This window comes from Ursus arctos, unplaced genomic scaffold (genome assembly GCF_023065955.2).
Source record: "Ursus arctos isolate Adak ecotype North America unplaced genomic scaffold, UrsArc2.0 scaffold_22, whole genome shotgun sequence".
NCBI lineage: Eukaryota > Metazoa > Chordata > Mammalia > Carnivora > Ursidae > Ursus > Ursus arctos.
This window is the reverse complement of record NW_026622897.1, coordinates 18,384,084-18,408,777: the sequence shown is the minus strand read 5'-3', so window position 1 is coordinate 18,408,777 and position 24,694 is coordinate 18,384,084. Positions and strand designations below refer to the sequence as shown.

Here is a 24,694-nt window from a genome sequence, read left to right as displayed (position 1 = left end):
CCCCTTCCCGGAGCTGGAGAGAAGCATGCCTGTGCGGGAGCAGGAGCGGGGTTGCCTGGAGGGTGTGAATTGGTGCGAGGAGGTGTGCCGGTGCTGGGGAGAGGTGCGGGGATGTGAAAGGGAGACCTGGAGACAGCCAGCTAGCAGAGAAACCGCGAGGTCTGGAGGTGTTTGCGCGGCTCCAAGCTCCGCCCACCGCTCGGCCGAGGCGCTCTGCACTGGGAGGGGCACGCCTGTTTGGAGGTGGGGAGTGTGTGCACGAGGGGTGGGTCCGTGGTAGCGGTGGGGGTGGACAGCCGCCTGCGCATGTCAAGGCTGACTGAACATACGCGGTCAAGGGGGACCTGGAGAAGGGCAGTTGGCTACCCGCCACCCAGAGTCGGGGCCCCGGCACTATCTGGGGGCGAGCTCCGGGGAAGGGGCCCACCCTCCCTATCCCCTCCCCCTGAGATCGGCAGCGCGACAGGAGCTTCCGCCTCCTTCCCCGCCCCTCCGGACCTTCCCGGGGAGCAGAGGGCGGGTGTGGACGGTACCGAGGTGGAACGAATTTTGGAGCTCAGACGGGTGGCCCGGGTGGCTTCGGGCGTGGGGGGCACGCCCAGCTTGGAGAAGGCGGTGCAGGCGGATGAAGCCGAAGCTCGTGGGTCTTGGTGGATCCTGGTCTGAGAGTAGCTATTCCCAGGGGAGGTGAGAGGTGGATCAACATGGACCCCTTCGACAGCCCAGCCTCCTAAAGCCAGCCGTGCTGCTCTCTTCGGAGCTGAGCTGTCACCGAGGCTCAAGCAGGAGGAGCAGCTGAGCCGCTGGAATTTGTGAAGTTCCGGGGTGGGCGGGGAAGGTACTGTCCGTGGTGCTGAGCCGGATCCCAGCAACGGGCTCCAGGGAGAGCGCGCGAAGCTGCTGACGGCTCCCTCGAATTGGGGCGGTGCGCTAGGGTAGCTTGGTGCTGAAACCCCCGCCCGGAAAGCCTCCCCAGTCGCCGGCGCTTGACCCTTATTTCAGTCAGAAAGTCGCCCTCTTGGGGCAGTTCGTCCCAAAGGGTTTCCTCGAAAGTATCTGAGAGGGCTAGTTGTTGACCGAGGGAATCTCTCTGTTTAGCCCCGGAAGCCACCCGCCGGAAAAAAGATGCCTGCCTTCAACAGATTGTTTCCCCTGGTTTCCCTCGTGCTCGTCTTCTGGGGTAAGTACCAGCACCCTGCCATGCGAGACGCAGATAACAGTAATAATGCCAACAATAATAACACTTAATTCATGTCGTTTGTGACAGAAAGGAGCCCTGGTTGCCCTCCCTCTATGCTTGTCTGCCAGACATGGAGATCCATAGGGGTTCCGTGAGAGCTGGGATTTTGAGATTGGAAAAACACCTCCTCACTCCTGCTGCATTTTGGTGGTTTTTCCACCCCTCTTCCTGTTTCCTGTTAATTCCAAAGTATTTTTTTTTCCCTTTTCCTTTGCTGAAAGGGAATGCAGCCACGTTCATTATGAAAAATCTTGGTTACATTTACATTTCGTTTTTCAATGAGGAATCAGTCTGTCCTCAGAGTAATTCCCATGTCTTTTTTTTTAAAGCTGGTTGCACGCATTTTGAGAATGAAAACACTTTAGCTGTTGATCCATTTGTTTAATTCTAATAAGGAAAATAGGCTTCAGCCATTTGCAGCTATGTCTTTGATAAATAGGCACCTGGGCATTGCATCTTTTTTCTTTTTCATGAACATATGAAGCTAAGGTGCTTTGGCATTTGGAGAGCAATGTTTTTTGCTTTCAAAAATAAATAGGTTCTTGTTTGCTGTGAGGAAAATAAGGTGACCTTCTCCCTCCAAATAAGGAAGACCTTCGCTTGCAACAGTAAACCTAAGCAGAGTAGTGTCGGAGTGGGGTGTCTGCGTGTGTGTAGAGAGAGTTAATGAGTCTACGTGCTAACGTCTGAAAATGTGATTGAGAGAATGCTGTACTCTGTGGATGTATATGCCTCAGTGTTTGAATATGTGTGTTAGAGTATGTCTGAGCATGTTAGAATGGACATCTGAATGGATTGGTGAAGATGTGTGTGTGTGTGCGCACGCGCGCACACGCATGTGGTGGTTGTGTAGTTCTGGGCATCTCTGTCTTGCTGACTCTGATTAGATCCTCGGGTCACATATAGGTGCTCTTCATATGATCTTCTACATTCCCACCTTTTCCATGCTTTTACCTTCCTCTATGCTCAAAGTCAATAACCAGGATAATTAGAAGTGACCGTGCCCACCTGCTTTACTGAAACTAGGCATGTGGGATTATTCTCCCATGCTTGGCATGAGACCCATTCTGCCAGTGCAGTGGCAAATATGCTGATGGGAATTGCCTCTTTGCCTTAGTATCTCTTTATTAAGCCTTCAGGACTTACTGACTGCCAGCATTATCTGGATTTTGCATGTGACCAAAAGCAAAGCCAAGCTTCCTGTTGAACGAAATGCCTGATGAGACAGTCCGGGAAGGACAAAGAGGGAGAGTAATGCCAGTCCCAAGGGCAGACTCACTGCCATCCATCCCCAGTAGAGTAGACTAGACCTGAAGATGAAGCAGACATAATAGGTTGCCAATGATCTCACCTGCCTTGAAGATTTAAGGCTGGGATTTCCTCAGGGGAGGCTAAGAGTAGGGACATGAGATTTAGGAGAGGTTGGTCTGGCTGGATAAGAAAGCAGTGGGAGATGAAGTTGCAGAGAAGGGCTGGGGTACAATTCTACAGAGCCTTTCTTCCCAAAGTTTAATTTAAATTTTTAGCATCCCTGCCTGAATTCCAGTGGAGGGGATGAGCATACCATATTCCAAGCACCTCTTAGGACTTACAAAGCCTGGTTTGGAGTCTTAGCTCTGCCATTAGTTTGCTTTGTAACAACCTTAGAGCATCTGGTTCCTCATATGTAAAGTTTGGAAGTTGGGGCAGATAATGTCTAAGACTGAATAGTAAGGAGTATTTACAGAATATCGCTAAACTTGGCAGTGTCCACCCCTCTCCTCACCCCCACTCCCCACCCCACTCCAAAATAAAACCTTTGGAAGAAGTGTGCACATTGCACCCATCCTTGCTAATTCTCAGCTTCTTTACAACCAGAACATTGGTTCATGAAGCTTAAAAGCTGCAGATGGAAAGAGGGATGGTTTGGGAAACTTGGTCATCAGATGTAAGAGAAAGGGCTTCATTTCACAAATGCAATTTCATTTTATTTGAATGTAATTCTAGTATTGGAAACCACTTCGACTAGATACGTTCTCCCTTCCCAAGTTGATTTTTCACATGATGCAAATATGAAGGGAAAGAATCTTTTCCATTATATTATTTTCTGCATCTATTATAAAAACTTCCCTTATTTCCTTTAATAAAGTATATAATAATAATTTTTTAAAAACTCTACACTTGCCTAATGCTTTATAGTTTGCAAACCATTTTTTAATCTATTACTTGTTTTTGGTCACTGTATCAATCCTTGGGGGTTGGCAGGGGAAAATAGTATTATTTCCAACTTAGAGGTGAGAGAATGAGCTCAGGGAGAGGGAAGGACTTGTAGAGAATTCTTGTCTCCTGACCTCAGTCTTCTAGTACTTGTTCTAGCACTTGTTATGGACACATGTGCTGCTATGCAGTATTGCCATATAGGTATCTGTCCTCTCATCCTTTTTCTGAGCCACCACTTTTCCTCCTCTCTTCCAAGCCATTGCCTTTCCTAAGGGCCTCCTTTTAGCCTTTAGGCCCAGGTCTGCTCTCCCAGATGTCTGCCGTGTTGGGGAATGTTTTCCTCTCTTCCCCCAGCAGCCCATCTTGCTGCATTCCGTTCTTTCAAGGCTCTGCTAACTGACTGGCTAATTGGATAGAGAAATCATTTCAGGGTATTAATATCTACAGATAACTTCATTTATTACTCTCTTTCGGAAAGTATTTACATTCTAATCAAAGCCTTTATTATCTTAGCACAAAGGAAAGCATCCTAGAGCAAGCTCAGGAGGGGAAATATAGTAATGGCCAAAGAAGAAGATTTGGGGGTATTAGAGGAGTTGGTTCTATACACATTACTCTCCACCTCATAATAGATTGATACTATTCCTTAGTTAAATATAATTATTAGTAATAACATCATATCCTACCTTCTTAGAAGTTTCTTTATTATTACTATGGCAATTGAAGAAGAGACCGAAAGTGAAATGATTTGGCCAAGATTATCCTAGGAGTTTATTATTTACACTCAGCAATGGGGATTGAATACCTACCATATGTACAAGCTTTCTTGGATATCTAGAGGCTTTCATAGACAGGCAGTCTCCATGGGGTGGATAAACAGATTTCACCTCTTGATGGAGGGATGGAAGCAGCAAGTCATATTGCCAAGGGCAAGCAAAGAGGGATGACAGAATTTTGTGGCCATTTTGCAATGCACTATCCAGGACCTCATGAGCAGAATTCAAGGAGAAGGAGATCAGTAGCACTTGTTCTCTGATGATACCTGGGATTATTGTCATCTCAGGAGCAACTCAGGAAAAAGATAGACTGCCCTGCTATCCATTGTCATCTTCCTGACTGCATATATTCCGCCCTCCTTCCTTTAACTATAAATGAACTAACCGTGCTCCTATTTAAGACCAGTTCATCTAATTGTTCACTAAGTCATGTCACCTGTCACCTATTTGAGGATGTTGGTCCAGCAAATTATTCCTTTTCAAACCCCAACAACTCTACTACCACCTTCATCCAAGAAAAACCGTTGAGCCATCTCTCGATCTGATCGGTGTATCAGCCTCTTAACTATTCTCTTTGCTTCCACGCTTGTCCTTCCTCACCTCGCCAGTTGATTCTCAACATAGCAGTCAGATAATGTAATTTTGTGTAAATCATATCATTCTTCCCCTTGGAATACTCCAGTGCTCTCCAAGTCACTCTGAGCAAAAGTCAAAGTTCTAATTGCGGTCTACACGACCAGCTGTGATGTGGCCCTGGCTCGTGTGTCCTTCTTTCTCACTTTGTTCCCTGCGCTTTATTGTGCTCTTTGCTTTTGACAGACACTCCCACCGTAGGACCCTGGAAATGCTATTTCCTCTATTTTGGCACACTTCCACACAGTTATTCATGTATCTCCTTTCTTGCCCTCATTTCTTTCCTTCAGTGCCTACTCATTGTCACCCTCTCGATGAGGCTGTCTCCCATGTGTCTACGCTCCTCTACTCTGTTTTACTTTTTCTCATAGCGCTGATTATAATGTTATATTTCTTATTTTTTTCACCCTCCCCTGGACTGTAGACTCCATGAGAGCAGGGGTGGTTTCTGTTTTGTTCCTTGTTGTGTTGTCAGTGCCTAGAACAGTGCCTGGCACACAATAAGCACACACTATATTTGTTGAATAGGTGAACAAATGGATGAGGGGCAAATACCTTAACAAGTGATGTGTGTACAAAGCACATTCATATAAATCATTCCATAAATTTCATGATGACTCCATTAGATAGATGTTACTTTCAGCATTCTGCTGATGAATAAACTGAGTCTCAGGGGCTAAAGAGCAGATAAACCCAGGCCTTCAGTTGCCAAATACATCTTCATCCTAACTCTGTGTTTGTAACTGCATTCCTTGGTCCATTTTCCTATGCTGCTTTGAAGTCATCATCATTGAACTAACTTATCTTTACCATGTCTCATTAAATATGAATGCGCCCCAAGGCTGCCTGCTACGCAGAGTTCTTAATGCCCACTCTCTGCACCTCTCTTCATTCCCAAACTATTGCACAGACCACACCTTCTTCTCTTTTTTTTCAACCAGGTCAACAGTCAGGACTTCAAACACATCACATTCTGAAAGTGTTTCTGGTCAGTTCTCTCCAGATACAGACCCTCTCTCCATTAAAGCGATGGTCCATATGCAGAAGCAGGAGACCTTCTTACAGACTGTCAGCTAAGACAGCCCCAGCTTGCTTGAGAGTTTTAAAACCAATTAACTTTATTTTACATTGATGTTTTAAACTTCGTCATAGTGCTACTTGTTTGTTTGTTTGTTTGTTTGTTTTTAAAGAAAGGTAGACTGCCACATGCAGTGCCTCATTTGGACATGTCTGGAGTCTTGGAAAAACGTGACTATCCTATGTTCCTTTACAAATGGACTTGAGAGCTTGTTTGGAGGTTCTAGCAGGAGAGTGCAGCTACTCTATGCCCTTGAGCAAAGAACGGTCCTCTATAAGGTTGTCCTCTTCCACTGAGTGCACAGCTTTGGGAGGGACGCACATGGAGCAGTGAGAGAGGATGGGGACACCTGCCTAGCCAGCCAGATCAGCCCAATCAACCCTGGCGATCAATGGGGTGACAGATCCTAGTGCCACTTGTTTTTTAAACTCCGTGTTTAATAACGACATTTTTTGCCTTTGGAATCAGTCAAATGTAATTTATTTTTTGACTCAATTAGTTGGTCAATCTCATTTTAAGCTCTAAATAAAGTTTTCCTCTGCTTTTAGAATGAATGTCTGCCAATACAGAAACAGACTAACCATTTATAGTGTACTAACTTTTAAATATGTGTGTGTATCATTTCATTTTTTTAGGGGTTCCGTTTTTATTATTAATTCATGAGAAGGTAGTATCAGAAGGGGCCTTCAAAGTCCTGACATAAGAATCCTTCATGGTCACCCCCTTTTTTAATCTTCTCTACAATGAGGTGTAAACTCTTACCAAGTAGTTTTTTGCATTTGTAAACAGCTTCAGCACCAGAAAATTGTTATTTTTTTAAAATGAGCTAAACTTACTTTCTTGTAACTTTTGGAGTTGGACAGAATTCATTTTCTCTTCCACAGGCCAGCCTTCAAATATTTGAAGACAGATAAGTTCTGTGTCCAAGCCAGGCACCCCTCATCCTCCCATCTGTTTCTCCCCAGATTCTGTCCCTAGACCCTTCTCCAGCTTGCTCCCCTCTGGGCATGCACTGATTGAACAACTTTTTGCAAACTGTGACATCCTGAACTGACGATAATGGTCCAGATTTGTTCTGAACAGTATAGAGGCACCGTTTCTCCCTCGTTCGGCACATTGTACAGCTGTTAATGCAGCCCACATTTCCACTTGCTTTGTTGGCAGCCACATCCCACTTTTGACTCATTCTGAAAGTACAGTCTGATGTACTCAACTTTTTTATAGGTTACAAGTTTCTAGAGGGCAGGGACTGTAAGTCCAGACCTCCATGTGGCATGCAAGGTGTCCCCCGCATTCCGACATCTCTCCAGATTTTTAACTTTGTTTCTCTCCACTCCTCTGCAAAAAGCATCACTCCAGCCGAGTGGTCAGTTCACTGTCTTCCTCGCTGCTGCTCCATCCCCCACCAGGCATCAGAATTACCTACATTTTTTTCATAAAATTCAGATATAATGACATCTCTCCATGGCTTGCAAATATCTGACCCTTCATGTTGTCAAGGCCATACAAAGGTCCTCACAATGTGCTCCTAGCTCCCTTTCTACACCCCAGCCTCATCTTCCTTTTCTTTCTCTCTCCCCAGTCCAACCAGGAATAATTGGCCCTCCTCTGGGAACAGCACATCGCCAGCATAGCACTCATCGTGGCCCCATTTCATGATACTTAGGAGTATGTGTTCCCTGCTAGATTCTAGATGCCTTTAGGGTGTGGTTAGTGTTTGGTTCATCTTTGTGCCTCAGCCTAGCATCAGGCCTGGCATGGAGTAGATTTCAGTGAATGGTGGTTGAATGAAGGGGCGCATAGATGGTCAATGGATGGGGGGATATGTGCCCTGTTTCTCACCCGGACTCTAAGTCTTTGAGGGCAGGGCTCAGGGCTGCGCCGCGCCCTGACTGCATCCTGGGAGGCTTGCAGTGAACTCCGGGTCATCCGCGGCCCCCCTAGCCTACCCCCGTCTGCTCTGAGCGTGCACCCTTGGGGAGCACAGGTGAAGATGTACATACCCGGACACGCGATTTTCAAGTTTGTCTCACGAATCTTTCTTCTCTGTCTCTCCTCCCGCCCTCCTGCTCTCCAATCCTCTCTCCTGGTGCCCGCCTCCCCAACACCTGCCGTTCCCTCCCTGTCACCGGCCTCTCACCAGTCGGCGTCTGCCTCCCCGTGTGCGTGGAGGTTCCCTCGGAGACGGAGGCCGTGCAGGGCACCCCGATGAAGCTGCGCTGCATCTCCTGCATGAAGAGGGAGGAGGTGGAGGCCACCACGGTGGTGGAATGGTTCTACAGGCCCGAGGGCGGTAAAGATTTCCTTGTACGTCCGGCTGCTGACTCTGGCCTTTCTTTTGCTGGCCTCTGCTGTTGTGTGCTTGGCTCCCGAGAGTCTGGGGGAAGGAAGATCCAACACACACTGGCTCTTTCTTTTCAAAGCCCTGACAGCTCCCCAGCAGAGAACTGACAGCCCAGCCTCTGTGAAAGAAAGGCGCTTGGCCAGAGACAGGCGCTCCTGGTTACAAGCAGGGGAAGGGGGAGAAGAGAGATATAGCGCTTCGAGCCTGCTGCGCGCTGGTCACCCGATAAGGCCCTTCGCAGGTGTTTCTGTTTCATTTTCTGCACTGTCTTAGTGGATGGATTAAATTAGTAGAAACGTTGAAATGGCACTCCGCGCCATCATATGGAAGAGCGTAGGTGAGCTCATGGAACTCTCACAATCCCAGTGAGATAAGAATGACGGGGATGACCAAGCTGCTTTTCTTGGTTTTAAATTTAAATTCAATTAGCCAACTTATAGTACATCGTTTCAGATGTAGTGTTCAATAATTTATCAGTTGCATATAACACCCAGTGCTCATCACATCACGTGCCCTCCTAAATGCCCATCCCCCACTTACCCCATCCCCCCAGCCACCTCCCCCAAGCTGCTTTTCAACTGGTATACCCAGTATAGATGCAACCCTGAGTAAAATATTTAAATAGTTCTATAGTGGATATTTGCTGTGCCAAGCCCCCCAAGTGACCTCACCACCATCGGTCCCACTAGGAACCTCTGGACCTCCCCATGTTCTAGAAACTAAGGGATCACCCTGACAGAGCAGGGAGCTTCCAAGACCCCACCCTGTGCTGTAGCTAATGTCAGTTCTGATTGGTTAGTGCCGCTGTCAATATGGTCATTACACGCTTTGAATACCACCTTGGGGGTGACCGTTACGCACACTTTCACTGACTCTGGAACCTGGGTTTGAGTCTGATTCCACAACTTATGGGTTCTGTGCCCTGGGATAATTTGCTTCGCCCCTCTGGGCCTCAACGTCCTCATCTCTAAAATGGGCGTGCAAAGCATAGCTACCTCAGAGAATTGTTACCTTCAAAGTTGTTAGCTTTAATTTTTAATACATTTAGAATAGCCCTGGAATATAAGAAGCACGATATAAGTGTTTGCTAGAGAAAAGGTATAAGTACATAAGTGAGGCACCTGGGGCCCAAAGAAGTTAAATTAATAGAAGAGCTTAGATTCAAACCAGAGATACAAAGCTCTTTTTACTGCATTATCCCACCTCCGTGGAGGCGAGTTCCTTTTCTACAATGACTTAGTGGAGACAATAGCAGGGTTGAGTGTTTGTTCCAATTGGATGACAGCACTGGAACCAGTAGACTCCCCTGAAATCTCGGGGTTCACTCAGAGTTGACTGTGACAGAGGCTAGTCCCCAGGTTACAGGAACCTGGATGTCTGGGCCAGATGCGAAGGCCCCCATTGGCCTCAGGCCTGGTTGTATGCCAGCCACCAGCTCTGTTTCCAGGTCTCCCCAGAGTGAGTAGAAGTTGAATCTGAAGAAAGAAAAGAAACTTTAAAAGATTGTAGTGGACATACACAGCACTGCTGTCATCTAGAAATTTGTGTGACAAGGGCAGTGTTCCATATTTGTGCTGTCCCACACAGTAGCCACTGGCCACAGGTGGCCGCTGAGCACTGGAAATGTGTCTAGTGCAACAGAGGAACTAAATTTTACATTTTATTTAATTTTTAGTCATTTAATTTTTAATGTAAGTAGCCACCGTGCCAAATGCAGACTAGAATGGACAGCGCAGCTGTAGAGAATAAGAAGGTGGGGGTGTCTGAGAAAAGAAGCTTTGAGACCACTTTTCAGTTATAATTCAGCCCAAAGCGAAAGACCTGAGGGTGCATATCAGTTGGCAGCTCTCCCCATCTGTGACACTTTCTGCGTCCTGGGTCCCCTTCCGGTGACCTGGCCCAGACTGACCACATCCTCTCAGCGAGAACCAGATCAGAGAGTCAGGTTCTGAGGCCAAGGCTTTCAGAGTCTTCGTGACTCAGGAAGCTGCCCTTCTCGGTCTCTCTGCTCTGTTCTCTCACTGGCTGCTCATCTTACTCTCTCTTCTCTCCCTGGCTCCTTCCAATTCTTTCTTTCTCTCGATTTCTCCCCTCCTGGTCTCCTGTATGCTTCACTCACTTTAAAAAAAATTTTTTTTTAAAGATTTTATTTATTTGAGAGAAAGAGAGAGAGCATGAACGGGGCAGGAGGGGTAGGAGGGGCAGTGGGGGGGGCAGTGGAGCCCCACCCAGGGCTCATCCCAGGCCCCTGGGATCATGACCTGAGCCGAAGGCAGACGCTTAACCGACTGCGTCACCCAGGCATCCCCTTCACTTACCTTCTTTGGTTCTCTTCCTTTGCACCTCTTTTGTCCCGCCTGCCTTCTTTCTGCCTCCCGCTTCCTCTGTCTTTGCTGTGTCCATATGCCCCGATACCTGTTTACTTTTGCTCGTCTTTCCCTGCCTTTCTCTCTTCCCTGCCCCCCTCCAAGCCTCCCATCCTACTCCCACACTCGGGATCTCCTTGTAACACGGTCCCCTTTCTTCCTGTCCATGCACAATTCTGCTCCTTTGCTCTGCCCTGCCCCCATCGCGGCTCTCCTACCCTATTTTCTCTCCCTACTCTCTTTTGCTTCTCTACCTGCAGATCTATGAGTATCGGAATGGCCAGCAGGAAGTGGAGAGCCCCTTCCAAGGACGCCTGCAGTGGAATGGGAGCAAAGACTTGCAGGATGTGTCCATCACTGTGCTTAACGTCACTCTGAATGACTCTGGCCTCTACACCTGCAACGTGTCCCGGGAGTTTGCTTTTGAGGCACATCGCCCCTTTGTGAAGACTACACGGCTGATCCCCCTCCGAGTCACCGAGGAGGGTGAGGCTGGGGCACAGGGTGTCGAGGGTGCCCTGCTCTTAGGGGAGGGAGGATGGTGGGTTTCTACACAAGTGGGACCCTTACAGAGTGCAAAAATCAGTAGTGGTGATATCTAAAAATGTCACCATTGACTTGTCTTCCTTTCTCAGCCAGCTTCCCGCAAACTGCCTGACAGATTGCCTCCTCTCTGTGCCTTTCCTCAGAGCGGAAGGGCTCAGAGATGACAGCAGAATGACCTCTTCTTTCATCCCCTAACTGTCATCTTTAGAGAAGGAGGGCAGCCTCCATGAAGCCGAAAGCTGCCCCATCAGCTGCACCTGCTTCTCTGGCTTGTGTTGAATCCCTGACTCGATGGGCACAGGGACATCACATGAGGTTATCTAGAGGTCATCCAACCCTCCTGTATGTAACCCAGACATCCCGGAACCGGCGGTGCTCAAACTTCAGCAAGCCTCAAAATCCCCTGCCGGACTTCTTAAAATGCAGACTTTCTGATTCTGTAGATAGAGCCTCAGAATTTGCACGTCTAACGAATGGCCAGGAGATGCCCGAGCTGCTGGGGACCACACTTTGAGAACCACTGCTCTTCTGTCTCTCCCCTCCCCCACCCCACAATAATCAGACAAGCAACCCTCCTTCCCCATTCCCGGCATCTCCCATTACGTAACCTCATTCTCAACTGGGAGAAAGAACTTTCTAGTCTTTAGTTTAAAATCTTCAGATTTCCCACAGCTAGTTTCTTGTTGGGGGAGTGGGGGGAGGGAGTCCTTTCATCAACCCAACTCAAATGTTTCTGTTTTAATCCAGTCCAGGATCTTGAGGGCGAATGGCAGGGTAAGAGAGGTCATGATTTTGTCCCGATGTGGACAATAAGATTAAAACGGAAGGTAGGTCAGTTCTGAACGCGCAAAAGCACTCTCAGACCACTGGCATTTAGACCCGATGAGCCATTTTCCCCCTCTGAGCCCATCTCCTCTTGTGTACAACGAATGAGTTGGACGGGAAGCTCTCTAAGGTGTTTTTCTGTTTAGAAGTTCCATTATCCTCTCTGTTTACACACCTCTTCTCCCCGGGGAGAAGAGGCTGGCGCCCTCTACTGCTCACATCCAGGAACTGCTGGCTGGTGAGGGCCAGACACTAGGAAGGTGCCTGTCTCCACCCACTGCTCTCTCAGGCTTTTGCCTCCAGAGACCCTCAGGCCAGTGGAAAGTGTGGCAAAGCGGAACCAGTCGGCCTGCTGGGCACCAGAGCAAAGCTTGGGTAAGAATAGAAGGAAAACAAGTTTGTTATCAGAACCACAGATCCTCTTGGGATGCGAGGACTGGAAGGAAGCTTGGCTCTCATTTCATCCAGGTGTTCTGAACAAAGAGCAGGCGTCAGAATCGCCCAGGGGGCTTTTCTTCAGTGTAGACATCTCCGTACCACTCTTGTGGGTATGAGTTGGTAGGTTGGAGTGAGGTCTGGTGTCTGTCAGTAGAAATGACTCCCTGGGTGACTGACTGGAGGGTGCAGCTCTGGTGCCCCTCAGTTTGTGGTGGGGAGATCAGTGAAGGGCTTGCCTAGAGTCGTGAAGCAAATTAGCACCAGACACAGGACTACAGGCCAGATCTTTGGCCCACCAGGCTAGGTCTGTGTCCATTGCCTCTTTTCCTTTACCTCCATCCCACTCCCTGCTACTCTTTCTTTCTTCTCCTTTTTTCATAACTTTTCTTCCCTCCCTTCTCTTCCCCTTTCTCTTCCCCCTTCCCTTCCCTCTTCCCTTCCCTTCCTCTCCTCTCATTCTCTTCTTCTGTGACCCCGTGGCAGCCTCCGAGAATACCTCCCCCCGGATACTCACTGTTCTTAGAAGGCTCAGAGTTCCACGCTCCACCATGATACATCCCATGGCATCTGCTCCATTCTTATGGTCTCCCAGAATCTCTCTGGTTCTCTTTGTTCAAGCTGAAATTATCCCACCCTAAGCTCTGCCCTCCTGGCTCTAAGACAAAAATCTGAGGTCTCTTCACCTAGAAGGGACAAAAAATAGTGAGCATAGATACCTTCCCGTGCTCCTACTTCTGGGCTATTGCATTTAAAATGTGTGCTTTAGGACGAATACATCACAAGTCAGGTAGCGGCAGGCCCACAAAAAGACATTTGACGGGTATGGTGTTCTTCTGTGCCTCAAGCTGCATCTGTGACTTCCAGCTCCAGGAGGTCCAGCATCCAGGAGACCTGGATGATCGTGGAGCCTTTGGACTGCTTCTCTGAGCTGAGGGTCATGTCTGTGGCTCTTCTGGGCTTTCAATGAGCTAATGAGTAAGGGAGGCCTTACGGATGCCTGGGGCCTATGAATAACCAAGGACATGAATCTAATTTACTGGTAGGAGTTAGCAATGGGAGATGTGGCTACAACCTTCCTTCCCACTAGAAAGGAAGATCTATCAGGACATTTGCCATATGTCATGTTTTAATTGTCATTTTGGTTGGCCATGAAACAAAGATCAATTATTTATTTATATTCATTCATTCAACAAATACTTACTGAGTACTTCAAATATTCCGGGATTAGACAACAGGCTGAAAATTCAGAAATAAGTAAAATGTGTTCTTAATAACACACCACCGTTAGAGAAGAGAGAGACACACATGACAATACAACATGAGAGGTGTCACGATGGACGGATGAGGAAAGCGCGTGGGCTTTTCCTCCATGCACTCCTGGGAGAATGGTCGGGAGACTGAAACGCAGGAGGGGATACTGGGACAGAGGTAGCAGAGGGGGTTTCAGTACCATCGAGGAAGAGGAAAGGGGACGAATAAATGTCCACAGATCCCTAAAGACCACAGTGTATACGGGAAGTGAAGTTTTGCTGGTGCGCCAGATGGCAGTGAGGAGAAGAGGGCTGCACTGTGAATGGTCTCGTGCGCCGTGTTCACAGACTTTGGTCTTTGTCCTGAGGGCAGCATGGAACACGGAGGGTTCTAAGCATGTAAATGGCAGGATCAGAGTTGTGTTTCAGAAAGCCCAGTTAATACATGGAATGCTCCAATTCTCTTTTTGTTTGGGTTTGGGATGACCTGGAAGGAAGATGGACTGGGAAGGACCCTGTTTCCAATCCAGACTTGTAGAGAACAGGCCCAGATCACTGGGGGTGCTGACTGCACTGGCCGCGGACACGTTGCCCACGCTCTCTCCCTCTGCCACTGTAAGGTCGGAGGACATGGGTGGTTGAACTAGACACATGCCCCACATTCCTCTTCCCTCCTGTATGGACCGTCCCATCTCAGAAGACGTTCTTGAACACACTAGGTCATGTCATGGCGTGAGCTGTCACCCTTACCTTACATTTTAGGAAGATGAGTCTCAAATAGGGGAAATGACTTCACACAAAATTGGGACCCAGCTCTTCTATCTCACTCAGTCCCAGGACTCCTTCCACTGCTCTGTTATTTCGTGCACTCCTCATTCCTCCTCATCCCCCACTCCAGAAGAAAGTCGGGGAGAAAGCGGACAGACAGGAGCGTCAGAGGATATTAATTAAATCTCTCCGACGTCTTCTCGAGTTCCTTAGCCCCAGGGCTTATTTAAGCCACACTTAAAAATAGGTCTCATATATCCGTGAGCCAGTGACAGCGCTGGCTTTGTTGCGCGAGTCTATTCTGAGCCTCACTGTCCCCCTGCAGCTGGAGAGGACTTCACCTCGGTGGTCTCGGAGATCATGATGTACATTCTCCTGGTCTTCCTCACCTTGTGGCTGCTCATCGAGATGATATATTGCTACAGGAAGGTCTCAAAGGCCGAAGAGGCAGCCCAAGAAAACGCGTAAGTTCTAAGATGCCAAAATAATGCTAGTGGGCACCTTCGGGGTACTTGCTGTCACAGGTGAGGTGCTAAGCAATCGACACCATCCTCCGCTCTCCTCACAACAACATTTGACGTAAGCGGTATTGATATACCCATTTTACGGATGAGAAAACTGAGCCCGGAAGAGTTTGCCCAAGATTGTTATAAGAGGCAACACAAGGTTTTGATTCATGCCTCTTAATGGGTACTTTTAACCTCCGATGTAAAATAAAGCCCATAAGCTACCATCAGAATCCTATGAAATTAGCATTATTATGACCATCTTACAGACGTTGAAGCAGGCTTATAGGGGTTAAGTGGCTTGCTGAGGCCACACAGATAATGAGAGGAGAGGCTGGGATTTAGGCCTCTCGATTCCAAACGTTCGTGCTCTTTCTGTCGCGCTCAGCCATTTGGTGTACACTGTGGAGCCCAGCAGGCCATCGGAGCACTGCCTTTTCTTAGCTAAGGAGCTCCAAGCCACGCGTTCTTTGCCCTGGAGTCTGCAGCAACCGGATACCCAGAGTGGGGGCTCTCATTCTCCGACGTCCAGACTATACATTGGCCGTGTTCACCAAGGCCCTGGTCACTCGGGAGTGAGCGCATCCGAGAAATGATGGGGCCTGAGGGTCTAAGAGGCTGCTCTGGCCTGTTACTTGGGGAGAAGAGAGGACAGAACCCTCATAGGTTTACAAGGCTAGCAACATTGCTGAGGTGATATCCTAAAAACTGTAGGCAGATAAGATCACCTAAAAATGTATGATAAAGAAAGTATTTTGCATGATACCTATGATCTCAGGAAAGTAAGAATTACAACTGATATAAGGATAGAAAGTAGCGATATGCTGGGGGAGATTGTCATTCCTGGTGAAACCTAGGTGCTCGGATTTTCACACTTGGACAGAAAGTGCCAACAACTGGGCCTGCACAAAAAACAGAGCTGGAACCGTGGCCCCCGGCAGAGCCAGGATCCTCCAAAAGCCTCAACACGTACCAGGGACAGATCAGAAGATCAGTCTGCCAGCCTGGGGAAAAACCCACGGAAACTTACCTACCTTGGCCTGACTCCCAAATAGAAACATAAAAGATTCTTGAGAATTCGTAACCACGAGCCTGCAGTCACAATGTTTGGGCTTTAAATTTAGCCTACCTACCTCATCCAGGAGCCTCTAAGCTGAGAAATTCAGTGAAAAACTTAGTCCCCAGACAGTGATGACCATGTGGGAGCAAATGGAAAACCATTCTGAAGGGACCCTCTCTCCGCTGAGGCTTACCAGGATGCCCTCCATAGAGCTCTGCTGCCCCCTCTGCTGATTTCACTGATCCAAAGCTAAAAGCAACAGGCAAGAGAAGGAACAAACAGCAGGATTAAACCCCAGGAACTTCGGACACAAGAAGGACCTGGTGGAATTTAGAAAAGAAGTTCATTTCGAAGAGTTAAAGCATTAAGAGGAGGAGCCAAAAGCATGAGAAGAGAATAAGTTGCTAAGAAAAACAAACAGGCAGATTTTATTTTTTTAAAGATTTCATTTATTTATTTGACAGAGAGAGAGCACAAGGAGGCAGAGGGGCAGGCAGAGGGAAAGGGAGAAGCAGGCTTCCCGCTGAGCAGGGAGCCGGATGCGGACCTCGATCCCAGGACCTGAGCTGAAGGCAGATGCTTATCTGACTGAGCCACCCAGGCGCCCCACAAACAGGCTGATTCTCAATAGGGATCTAAGAAATCTGGAGATGAAAAAAAAAGTCAATGAAATTTAAAACTTGATGGAGGGACTCACCGGGAGATTAGACATGGACAAGCAGGACATACACGTAAGGAAGTTATCCGGAAGGAAGCACAGAGATCTAAAAAGAGGGACTATCACAATGAAACACGCAGAAAGAAAATGAGACGATCCATTAGAATAGAACAGACAGAATGGAGGAGAAATAATATTCAGAGATCCAGTGGCTGAGGGAAGACCCCTCAGATCCAGGAAGCACGACCTGTCCTGAGCAGGATAAATACTGAACCAGAACACCAGTCATCTCTAAACTGATAAAGGGCCGCTACTCAGATTACCTCCAGCAAATTCCAGCTGTGTTGGAACTGCCTATAATATTAGAAACATGTCTCCCTGCTTCTGTTCAATATTAACTTGCAGATCCTAGGGAGTGTACTAATCAAATAAAAAGAAAAAAAAGCATAGCAATTGTGAGGGAAGACACCAAAGTATCATGATTCACACCCAATATAATTATCTATCGTGGGTTGGCAGCATCCTCTGGAGTTTCCCTGGTGTGATCAGAGGTCAGGGAGAGACGGAAGGAAGAGGCGGGCCACTCCAGATGGGTAGGTGGCAGGTTGAACAAGGCAGGGAAGGTACTTACAAGGCTTTTCTTGGGCAGCCACAAGACAAGCCTGCCACAATCTTAAAGGTTTGTGTAGAGGCCTTAACTAGGTTCAGACATGCATATTGCCCAGATAGTCTCAACACCACATCACTGTCTTAAGACGGTGTCCCTGGCGCAGCTTCTGGGACTGGGGAAGGCAGGTGGAATGCACACTCCAAGGAAAGCGAGGGAGGGGCGTGGGGGGACTTGACTGCTGGAGTCCAGCTCAGAGGTCACCCAGCAGCCACAACCTCCCCATGACCTCCTCTACCGCCTACATAGAAAATCCAAGGGAATCTATGGACAAACCATTAGAGCAAATGAGGACATTCTACAAGATTGTAGATACAAATCGAAACATAAAAGTATAAAAACCACCTATAGTCCAGCCACAAACATTTAGAAAAACATTGAAATAGTTAAAACATTTGAAAAAATTTCCATTACAGTAGCAACAAACACGCTCCAGTACCTGGGAATACATTTGATAAAAATGTGCGAGACCTTTAAGGAAAAAATTACAAAACTTTACTGAAAGACTTAAGACCTAAATAAATGGGAGAAGAAAACCTCACTGAGGCAAACATGGCAATTCTCTTTGAAATTAATCTGTAAATTCAATGACATTTACATCAAAGTCCCTATTGGATTGTTCAAGGAACTCAATTAGCAGATTTTAAAAGTCACATGGAACACCAAAGGGCCAAAACCAGTCCAAACCAAGCAATGGCTACATAGTGACTATTTTCTACACAGGGTCTCTGTTGTATATTATTCTTTGGTTTTCCTTCTTGGTTGGCAACGCTTCCGACCATTCTTAGCTCATGAGCTGTGGTTCGCCTATTTCAAAGAAAGAAAAATATTTATTGAAGATGGCTGGTAGGACTTTTCCTATCCGATATGAAGACTTTTTACAGAGCTATTGGAGTAAAGAGTTTGTCCATCCTGACATAGGCATACGGCACAAAGAGAGCAAAACCGAGAGCCCCCCTCCAAATAGATCAAGAAAAAAAGATTCCCCATCTCTCACACTAAACAAATAAATTGTAAGTGGATTTAAAGACAAGGTAAAATGTATAACTTGAAAGTCCAGTCAAGGGAAATAGAAGACACTGTCTTCATTACCTTAGGATAGAGAGGATTTCTTAAAATACAAAAGGCACAGAGAGGAAAGAAGGATAATTTTCATGACACTATCTATGAAAATCAATTGTTCATTACAAGACTCCATAAGCAAAGTTTAGAGACAGACAACAAACTGGGAGGAGATATTTTCAAGACGTGAAACCATCAAAGAAAAATCCAGGGGCGCCTGGGTGGCTCAGTCAGTTAAGCAGCTGACTCTTGATTTCAGCTCGGGTCATGATCTCAGGGTCCTGGGATTGAGCCCCGTGCCGAGTTCCATACTCAGCGGGGAGATTCGTTCAGGATTCTTCTCTCCCTCTGCACCGCCCCCCAAATAAATAAAGAAAACTTTAAAAAAAGAAAAGAAAAATCCATGAGAAAAAGACAGGTATCTCAGAAGGAAAACTGGCAAAGCAAATCAACGGTCAAATTACAGAAGCAGAAACCCAAATCACCTAAAAACTTATGAAAAGATGTACAATGTCAGCAGAAATCAGGGAAATGGATATTAAAACAACTATAAAATATAATTTCACACCCAGCAGCGTGGCCAACATTTTAGCATGACAATAGGAAGTCCTGAGACCCACGTGGATAAATGGGAAGATTCACGCATTGCTAGTGGAAGGAAAAAAAATACAAACAACGCCTAGTGCTCTAGTCCCCGCTAAAAGGGCCATTCTGGTTTTCTCTTGGGAACCACAGGCAGAAGGAGATGCAGAGCTGTTCTGCAGACGTCCTTGTTCCTGTGCCCCCACTCCTTCCCTTTTCTTGGGTTCCCACTGCTGGGTACGAAAGTACTGATTCTCTTCCCCCGTCTGCCCTCCTGCAGGTCCGACTACCTTGCCATCCCATCGGAGAACAAAGAGAGTTCCGCGGTACCAGTGGAGGAATAGGGGGTGTGCCTGAAGTGACGTGCAGGGAAGGGCCGGGGAAGGTGCCTCAGGACGGCAGCTCGTGCAAGTGACTCTGTCCATCCACACCCATGTGACTTTAAATCTGCCCCCTTAGATTTTTACCCTACCCAGAGTCCCCCCGCTCAGGGTACCACTTTAAGTTGATGATGCCCAGGTCACAGAGCTGTAGGTCAAGCCCTTTAGAAGGTGAATTGCTTGGCCTCAGTGCTGAAGCAACTTGAACTTCTTTCCCACCGTGACAAGTCATTCCCCCACTCCCTCCTTTGTAAGGATTGTGGATTTGGTCAGAGTCTTTGACTGGGCTGGACTGGGCCTGGCTGGAAATTCTCAGTGAGTTGTTTTATCGTTGGTAGGTGGTCTGGACACTGAGGGACTGGATATTCCGGGTTCTGTGATGTCAACGGCGTCAGGAGGGTGCCCAGGGCCACATTGCTTCCCCTGTGCATCCATCCTTCTATTCATTCATAATACAACCGCTCACGTCTGAACTTTCCCCTCTGACTTCCTGACTCCATCAGACCTCTGCACACCTTAAGATTTTGCCAGAATGAGGAGCCAACATTTCTACATGGACTCAACCTCACCCTGTTCTAGCTTTCAGGCGAGGAGCACCCACGCCAACTGGACTTCTTCCCTGGGCTCCAAATGACCCTGTCCAAATGCTGGAGATGGCACATCCCTCTGTCCCTCACTGACTGGACCTGGCTCATCCTTCATTGCTGCAAGTGAATGGATGTCTTCACGGAAGGAAGCAGGAATGATTAATTCGGGTTAAAGCAAGAGTGTCATGAAGTGGGATTCCTTGAAGTCAGTTTTTTTCAAGTTCCTGGCCCACTTGACTAGAGCATCAGAGCAATGCATGCCTTTCTAGATTCTTCAGTGATAGAAAGTGTACGAAGCATGGACCAAAATGTTCTTGGAACTTGGAACTCTAGGGCTCAATCCCGATGGGTCTCTAAGGCCTAAGTTGGGCTCAGTCCTTCAAGAAGCCAAAGACAGAAGTGGCTCTTAAAAGTCATACAACATGTTCATAACCCTATTAGGGTACCGTGGATGCGTCCTCCAAGGCGAGCACCCACCTGAGATAGTTGGGAAGCATTATTTCCCTGGGGGCATTGGAACAGAAATTCCTAAGTTCTTCCTCTCTAAATTCCTGTAGATCAGTATTATTCCTCATTTTACAGGAGGCAACTGGGACTCAGAGCGGGCTCAGCTGAGTGAGAGACCTCAGAGGCTCAACTGGAGCACAGGAAGCCTTAGGGGCCGCCCAGTTGAGACTTCGGAGATGGGATAATTTTTTCTTAAAAAGACCTTGAAACTGAGCTTGGCCACGGCCATCGTTCACAAGCACAGGGGGTGCATTGCCTGGCTGAGGTTAACTCGGATAGAGTCAGGTAACTGGGAAGTGGCTGAAAGGCCCGGAGTAGACTGGGGTAGGACACGGGGTAGACTGGAAGAATTTCCTCAGTGAAGATGAAAAATCCTCCAGGAGGAAGTGGCATCTGGGAATGACATTTAAGCTAAGAAATGTGCTTTGTAGTCTCGGATGGATGACGCGTGAGTGAGTGAAGAGACGGGTGGGGCTAGGCGGCTTCCAAATATTTCACCTGTGAATCCATGATGTCTCGTTGTTGGGTTTTTTTCTGGATTTGAGGAGAGCAGAGGAACACTGAAAAAATTTTAGTCCGTATCTCGTTTCGTTTCAATTGAGTCACTGGTCCAAGTGTGATGTCCTCTGGCACCTAGTGAGGAGGAAGGGGAAGGCTGCTTTATGGGATAGGAGAGCATGTCGGTGGCGGGGCTCAGGCAGTGAGAGGTCCCTCAGATCCGGGGGAACTTATGAGGGAAAGAGCACACTTCACTGGCTCTGGGCCTCAGCTGACAAACTCGTTTTTCTTCAGCTCTTCCATCCTTGGGGGATCTACTTGAGACAAGCCCTTGCTCACATCCTCAAGAGTCCAATTTTATTGAAGAAAATACTTTTGGTAAACTCAAGACCTTTCTCATCGGTGATTCCCACACAATTCCTCTGAAAGGGGGGACAGAATTAGATTATTTTCCGTACTTTGTAATTAGGAAGATAGATAGGCGCAGATTCCTGTCCCGTGGCTGGTGGATGGCCGAGCTTACAGCAGAAGCAAGCGGCTCACTCCCGGCGCAGCCTCCTCTTGCTTCCAGGAGACAACGCAAATTCATCAGACCCGTAATCACGTAGTGTGCATGCCAGCCGCCTTGCTCCTTTTCAAAAAGCCCAACCCAGGTTATTTCCTGAGTGGTTTTTAATGAGCTCAATGGCACCTATCATTTTTCCCCTTCTTTATCTTTTACAAGGAATCTTCTCAATTCTTGTTTCTAACTTCTCCGCCCCTCTCATCCTTAACTCTGTCATTAGAGCAACACGGCTTACACGGTGCTTTCGTTTCCGCTTAGTTCTTCTCTACAGCTGGCCCTGTGTGGGGGGTATTACTGATACCTGTGTAACAAACGAGCACACTGAGGCTGTCGGAGGCTAAGCAGCTTTACCACATCCTACATCCGTGCAGCTGGTAAGTGGAGAGCTGGGGTCAGGTCTTCTTCGGACTCCTGGCCCAGTTCCCTTTCCACTCAGACCACAGCTGCTTCCCTCCCTCTCATTGCTGAATTTCCGTCCCCTCTTCGCCTCTCTTGCACATCCCGAGGTGTCGCACCTCTCTCGCCCCGACACCACTCGACTGCCCCTCCGCCACTTTGCTTCTTAGCAGGTGCTCGCGATGTGCTTTGAGACTCTATCTTGTTTTGGTTTTCCCTTTCTAGCTGGTTTGCACATTGCTATTTCTCCTGAACGGCAACTCAACTCCTTCCTGGGAGACTTGATCAGCACTACAAAACCTGTCATCCCCAACCTGCTTCAAATCCTCCCCATTCTGTTTCTCCCCATATTCCTAGAGGAGCCAGATCAAACGTGCATCGCTCTGGAAACTTCAGCTGGCATGTTGTTCTTATTAAAGGGCTTAGAAATGTCCTCAAGGGCTATTATTACTTTAGGAACCCCATCTGTTGTCCTGGTGCTGGGTGTGTCCCATGACTGATCCCTCAATAACACAATTCACTAAAGGCCAAGCCAGGCTGGGTCTGATTTTTCTTTTACTACTGCTGTAACAGCCAAGAACTGGATTGCTCAACTCAGTTGGCGTTGTAGACACCCTGCCCTGCTGACCTTTACTGCCAGCCCAGTCTTAAAGCACAGCCTCCTGCACGTTAATACTGTGACAGTCAGGCCTGCCCCTACCCCAACCTTTACTTTCAATCTGTTTAAAAGCGTTATCCTTTACTTCCTTCATCCCCCAACTTCCACACGCCCAGATTTCTGATTCTCTGAGTTTCTGCTTTCTCTTTCAATGCCCAACTAGACAGGTTAGTAGGAAAGGAATTTTTCAAAGCAGGAATATGCTGGAGAAACGTGTAGAGCAGAGAATGATTAAGAGACAGCAGTAGCTCCCTCCTCCCCCCACAGAACTGCTAGATCAAAGGGAAAGTGCACCCAACCCAGGATCTGTGCACCTGCCTGACATCAGGGGCAGAGGCTGTGTAACTGGCATGTCTGCAGGAAGATGCAAGAGCCAGACACATTCCGGAACAGATCTTGGTTCCCCTTTCCCCAGGTTAACATAGAAATGGAAAAATACAACAAAGAAGCTTTCCTCTCCCCTCCTTTTGTAAATGAAAGATCCCCAACTCAGTGAATTCACCCAGTCCCTGTGAGTGTATCTGAGGAGTACTGGTGTGTCCACGCACTGTGTCTCAAGCCCCAACCTGGAGCCTCTGTGTACCCCGTGGCTTCAGGTCTGAAAAATACCATCAGCCAAGCTCTTCCTATCTCTGCAAGTCCGCCGTGGTAGATACCTCGTCTTGCGCTATCTTACTTGAGTTTACAGTAGGACCCGTAGATAAGCACACGGAGCAAGTCTGAGCTGTGGAAGATCAGACTGCACCCCATATCCTGGGCCAGCCAAGCCTCAACGCTGGTAATACCCTTCTTCCCCCTGAACCACCACCCAGCAAGAGCGGCATCTGACAGCAGTGTGAGTGATGGAGGGGGGGGCTGCGTTAGCCCAAGCGCTTGTCGATTTGGGAAACACCATCAAACACAATTAGCGAACTCTGGCGGTCTTGCAACTAACTGCTGCATCTCTTTGCCACATCGTCACCTTCATACTGCTTCTTCTTGATTTTCCACAGCCCATCTTCTTCTGAACTCTAGAAATGTTCCTGATCACCCAAGCTCTCCACAACCTAATGCCAGTATGGAGTGTTTTTCAGGAAATACCCTGTTTGTGTCAATAAAGTGTCTCTAAACGCGGCCTGGTCTAGTTTGCTCAACTATGTGTATCTGCTATGTATACTATGGCTTCTCCCTCCCTCCCCAGCCTGCATCGACTCCTGAACTCGCCATCAGTGGGGGGTATTTTCCCAGAGAACGGAAAATGCATTTAACAGTCTAGAATTAAACAATGTAAAGGTGTGATCTTCCTTTCTCCTCCTAACCTTCCTAAATACAAAGGAACACAAGAGTCACCAGTCCTCCCTCCTGTCTGACACCAACTAAGTCTCCCATCACGTGGTAAAGGGATAACTCCAAGACAGACCCAGTGAGGGGAGGGGGCCAGACTCCCCGACCAGTCTAGGCTAGCAAGGAAATAAGGCAAAACTGTCTCTCAATGTCCACCTTCCTGGAAGTGCCAAGGCACAAAAGGGAAAAGTTAAATAACTTACCACTGGGATTCACAGCATGTAATATGCTCCTATAATAACAGCACTGCTTGGAGTTCCTGGGTGATGCAGTCGGTTGAGCATCCGACTCTTGGTTTTGGCTCAGGTCGTGATCTCAGGGTCATGAGATCGAGCCCCATGTTGGGCTGCACGCTCAGCATGGAGTCTGAGACTCTCTCCCTGTCCTGCTGATAAATCTTTTTAAAAAAAGTGCGGGGGGGGGGGGGGCGCCTGGGTAGCGCAGTCGTTAAGCGTCTGCCTTCGGCTCAGGGCGTGATCCCGGCGTTCTGGGATCGAGCCCCACATCGGGCTCCTCCGCTGGGAGCCTGCTTCTTCCTCTCCCACTCCCCCTCCTGTGTTCCCTCTCTCGCTGGCTGGCTGTCACATAAATAAATAAAATCTTTAAAAATAAATAAATAAAAAAATTAAAATAAAATAAAATTAAAAAAGTGCGGGCTAATAAGGAAATAATTATCTTACTATAGTACTAACCACTATATGAAGAAACACACACACACATTTTTATATTATCTCTAAAAAACTGAGGCTTAGAATAATGGATGGGTACCAAGGTCACACAGC

At 47.7% G+C, this 24,694-nt stretch overlaps 1 protein-coding gene across 4 annotated transcripts; it reads left to right on the top strand.

The window, feature by feature from the left end:
- Positions 1-23,703, top strand: SCN3B (sodium voltage-gated channel beta subunit 3). Of its 4 annotated transcripts, none has more exons than XM_026505524.4 (6): positions 1-243; positions 1,099-1,180; positions 8,070-8,233; positions 10,897-11,122; positions 14,789-14,927; positions 19,279-23,703. In XM_026505524.4, exons 2-6 carry the CDS (start codon positions 1,126-1,128, stop codon positions 19,340-19,342), a joined length of 648 nt encoding a protein of 215 aa, XP_026361309.1. In that variant the 5' UTR covers positions 1-243; positions 1,099-1,125; the 3' UTR covers positions 19,343-23,703. The 4 variants fall into 4 exon arrangements, with proteins under 4 accessions (XP_026361309.1, XP_048073379.1, XP_026361308.1 ...); XM_048217422.1 differs by lacking the exon at positions 1-243 and adding an exon at positions 285-537; XM_026505523.4 differs by lacking the exon at positions 1-243 and adding an exon at positions 446-687.
- Positions 23,704-24,694: the final 991 nt, after the last annotated feature.

Coding starts and splice junctions, on each gene's coding strand:
- SCN3B (XM_048217422.1), top strand. CDS start 307: ATGTCAAGGCTGACTGAACATACGCGGTCAAGGGGGACCTGGAGAAGG. Junction 538..1,098: donor CGGGTGTGGACGGTACCGAG/GTGGAACGAATT, acceptor CTCTCTGTTTAG/CCCCGGAAGCCACCCGCCGG. Junction 8,234..10,896: donor AGGGCGGTAAAGATTTCCTT/GTACGTCCGGCT, acceptor CTCTACCTGCAG/ATCTATGAGTATCGGAATGG.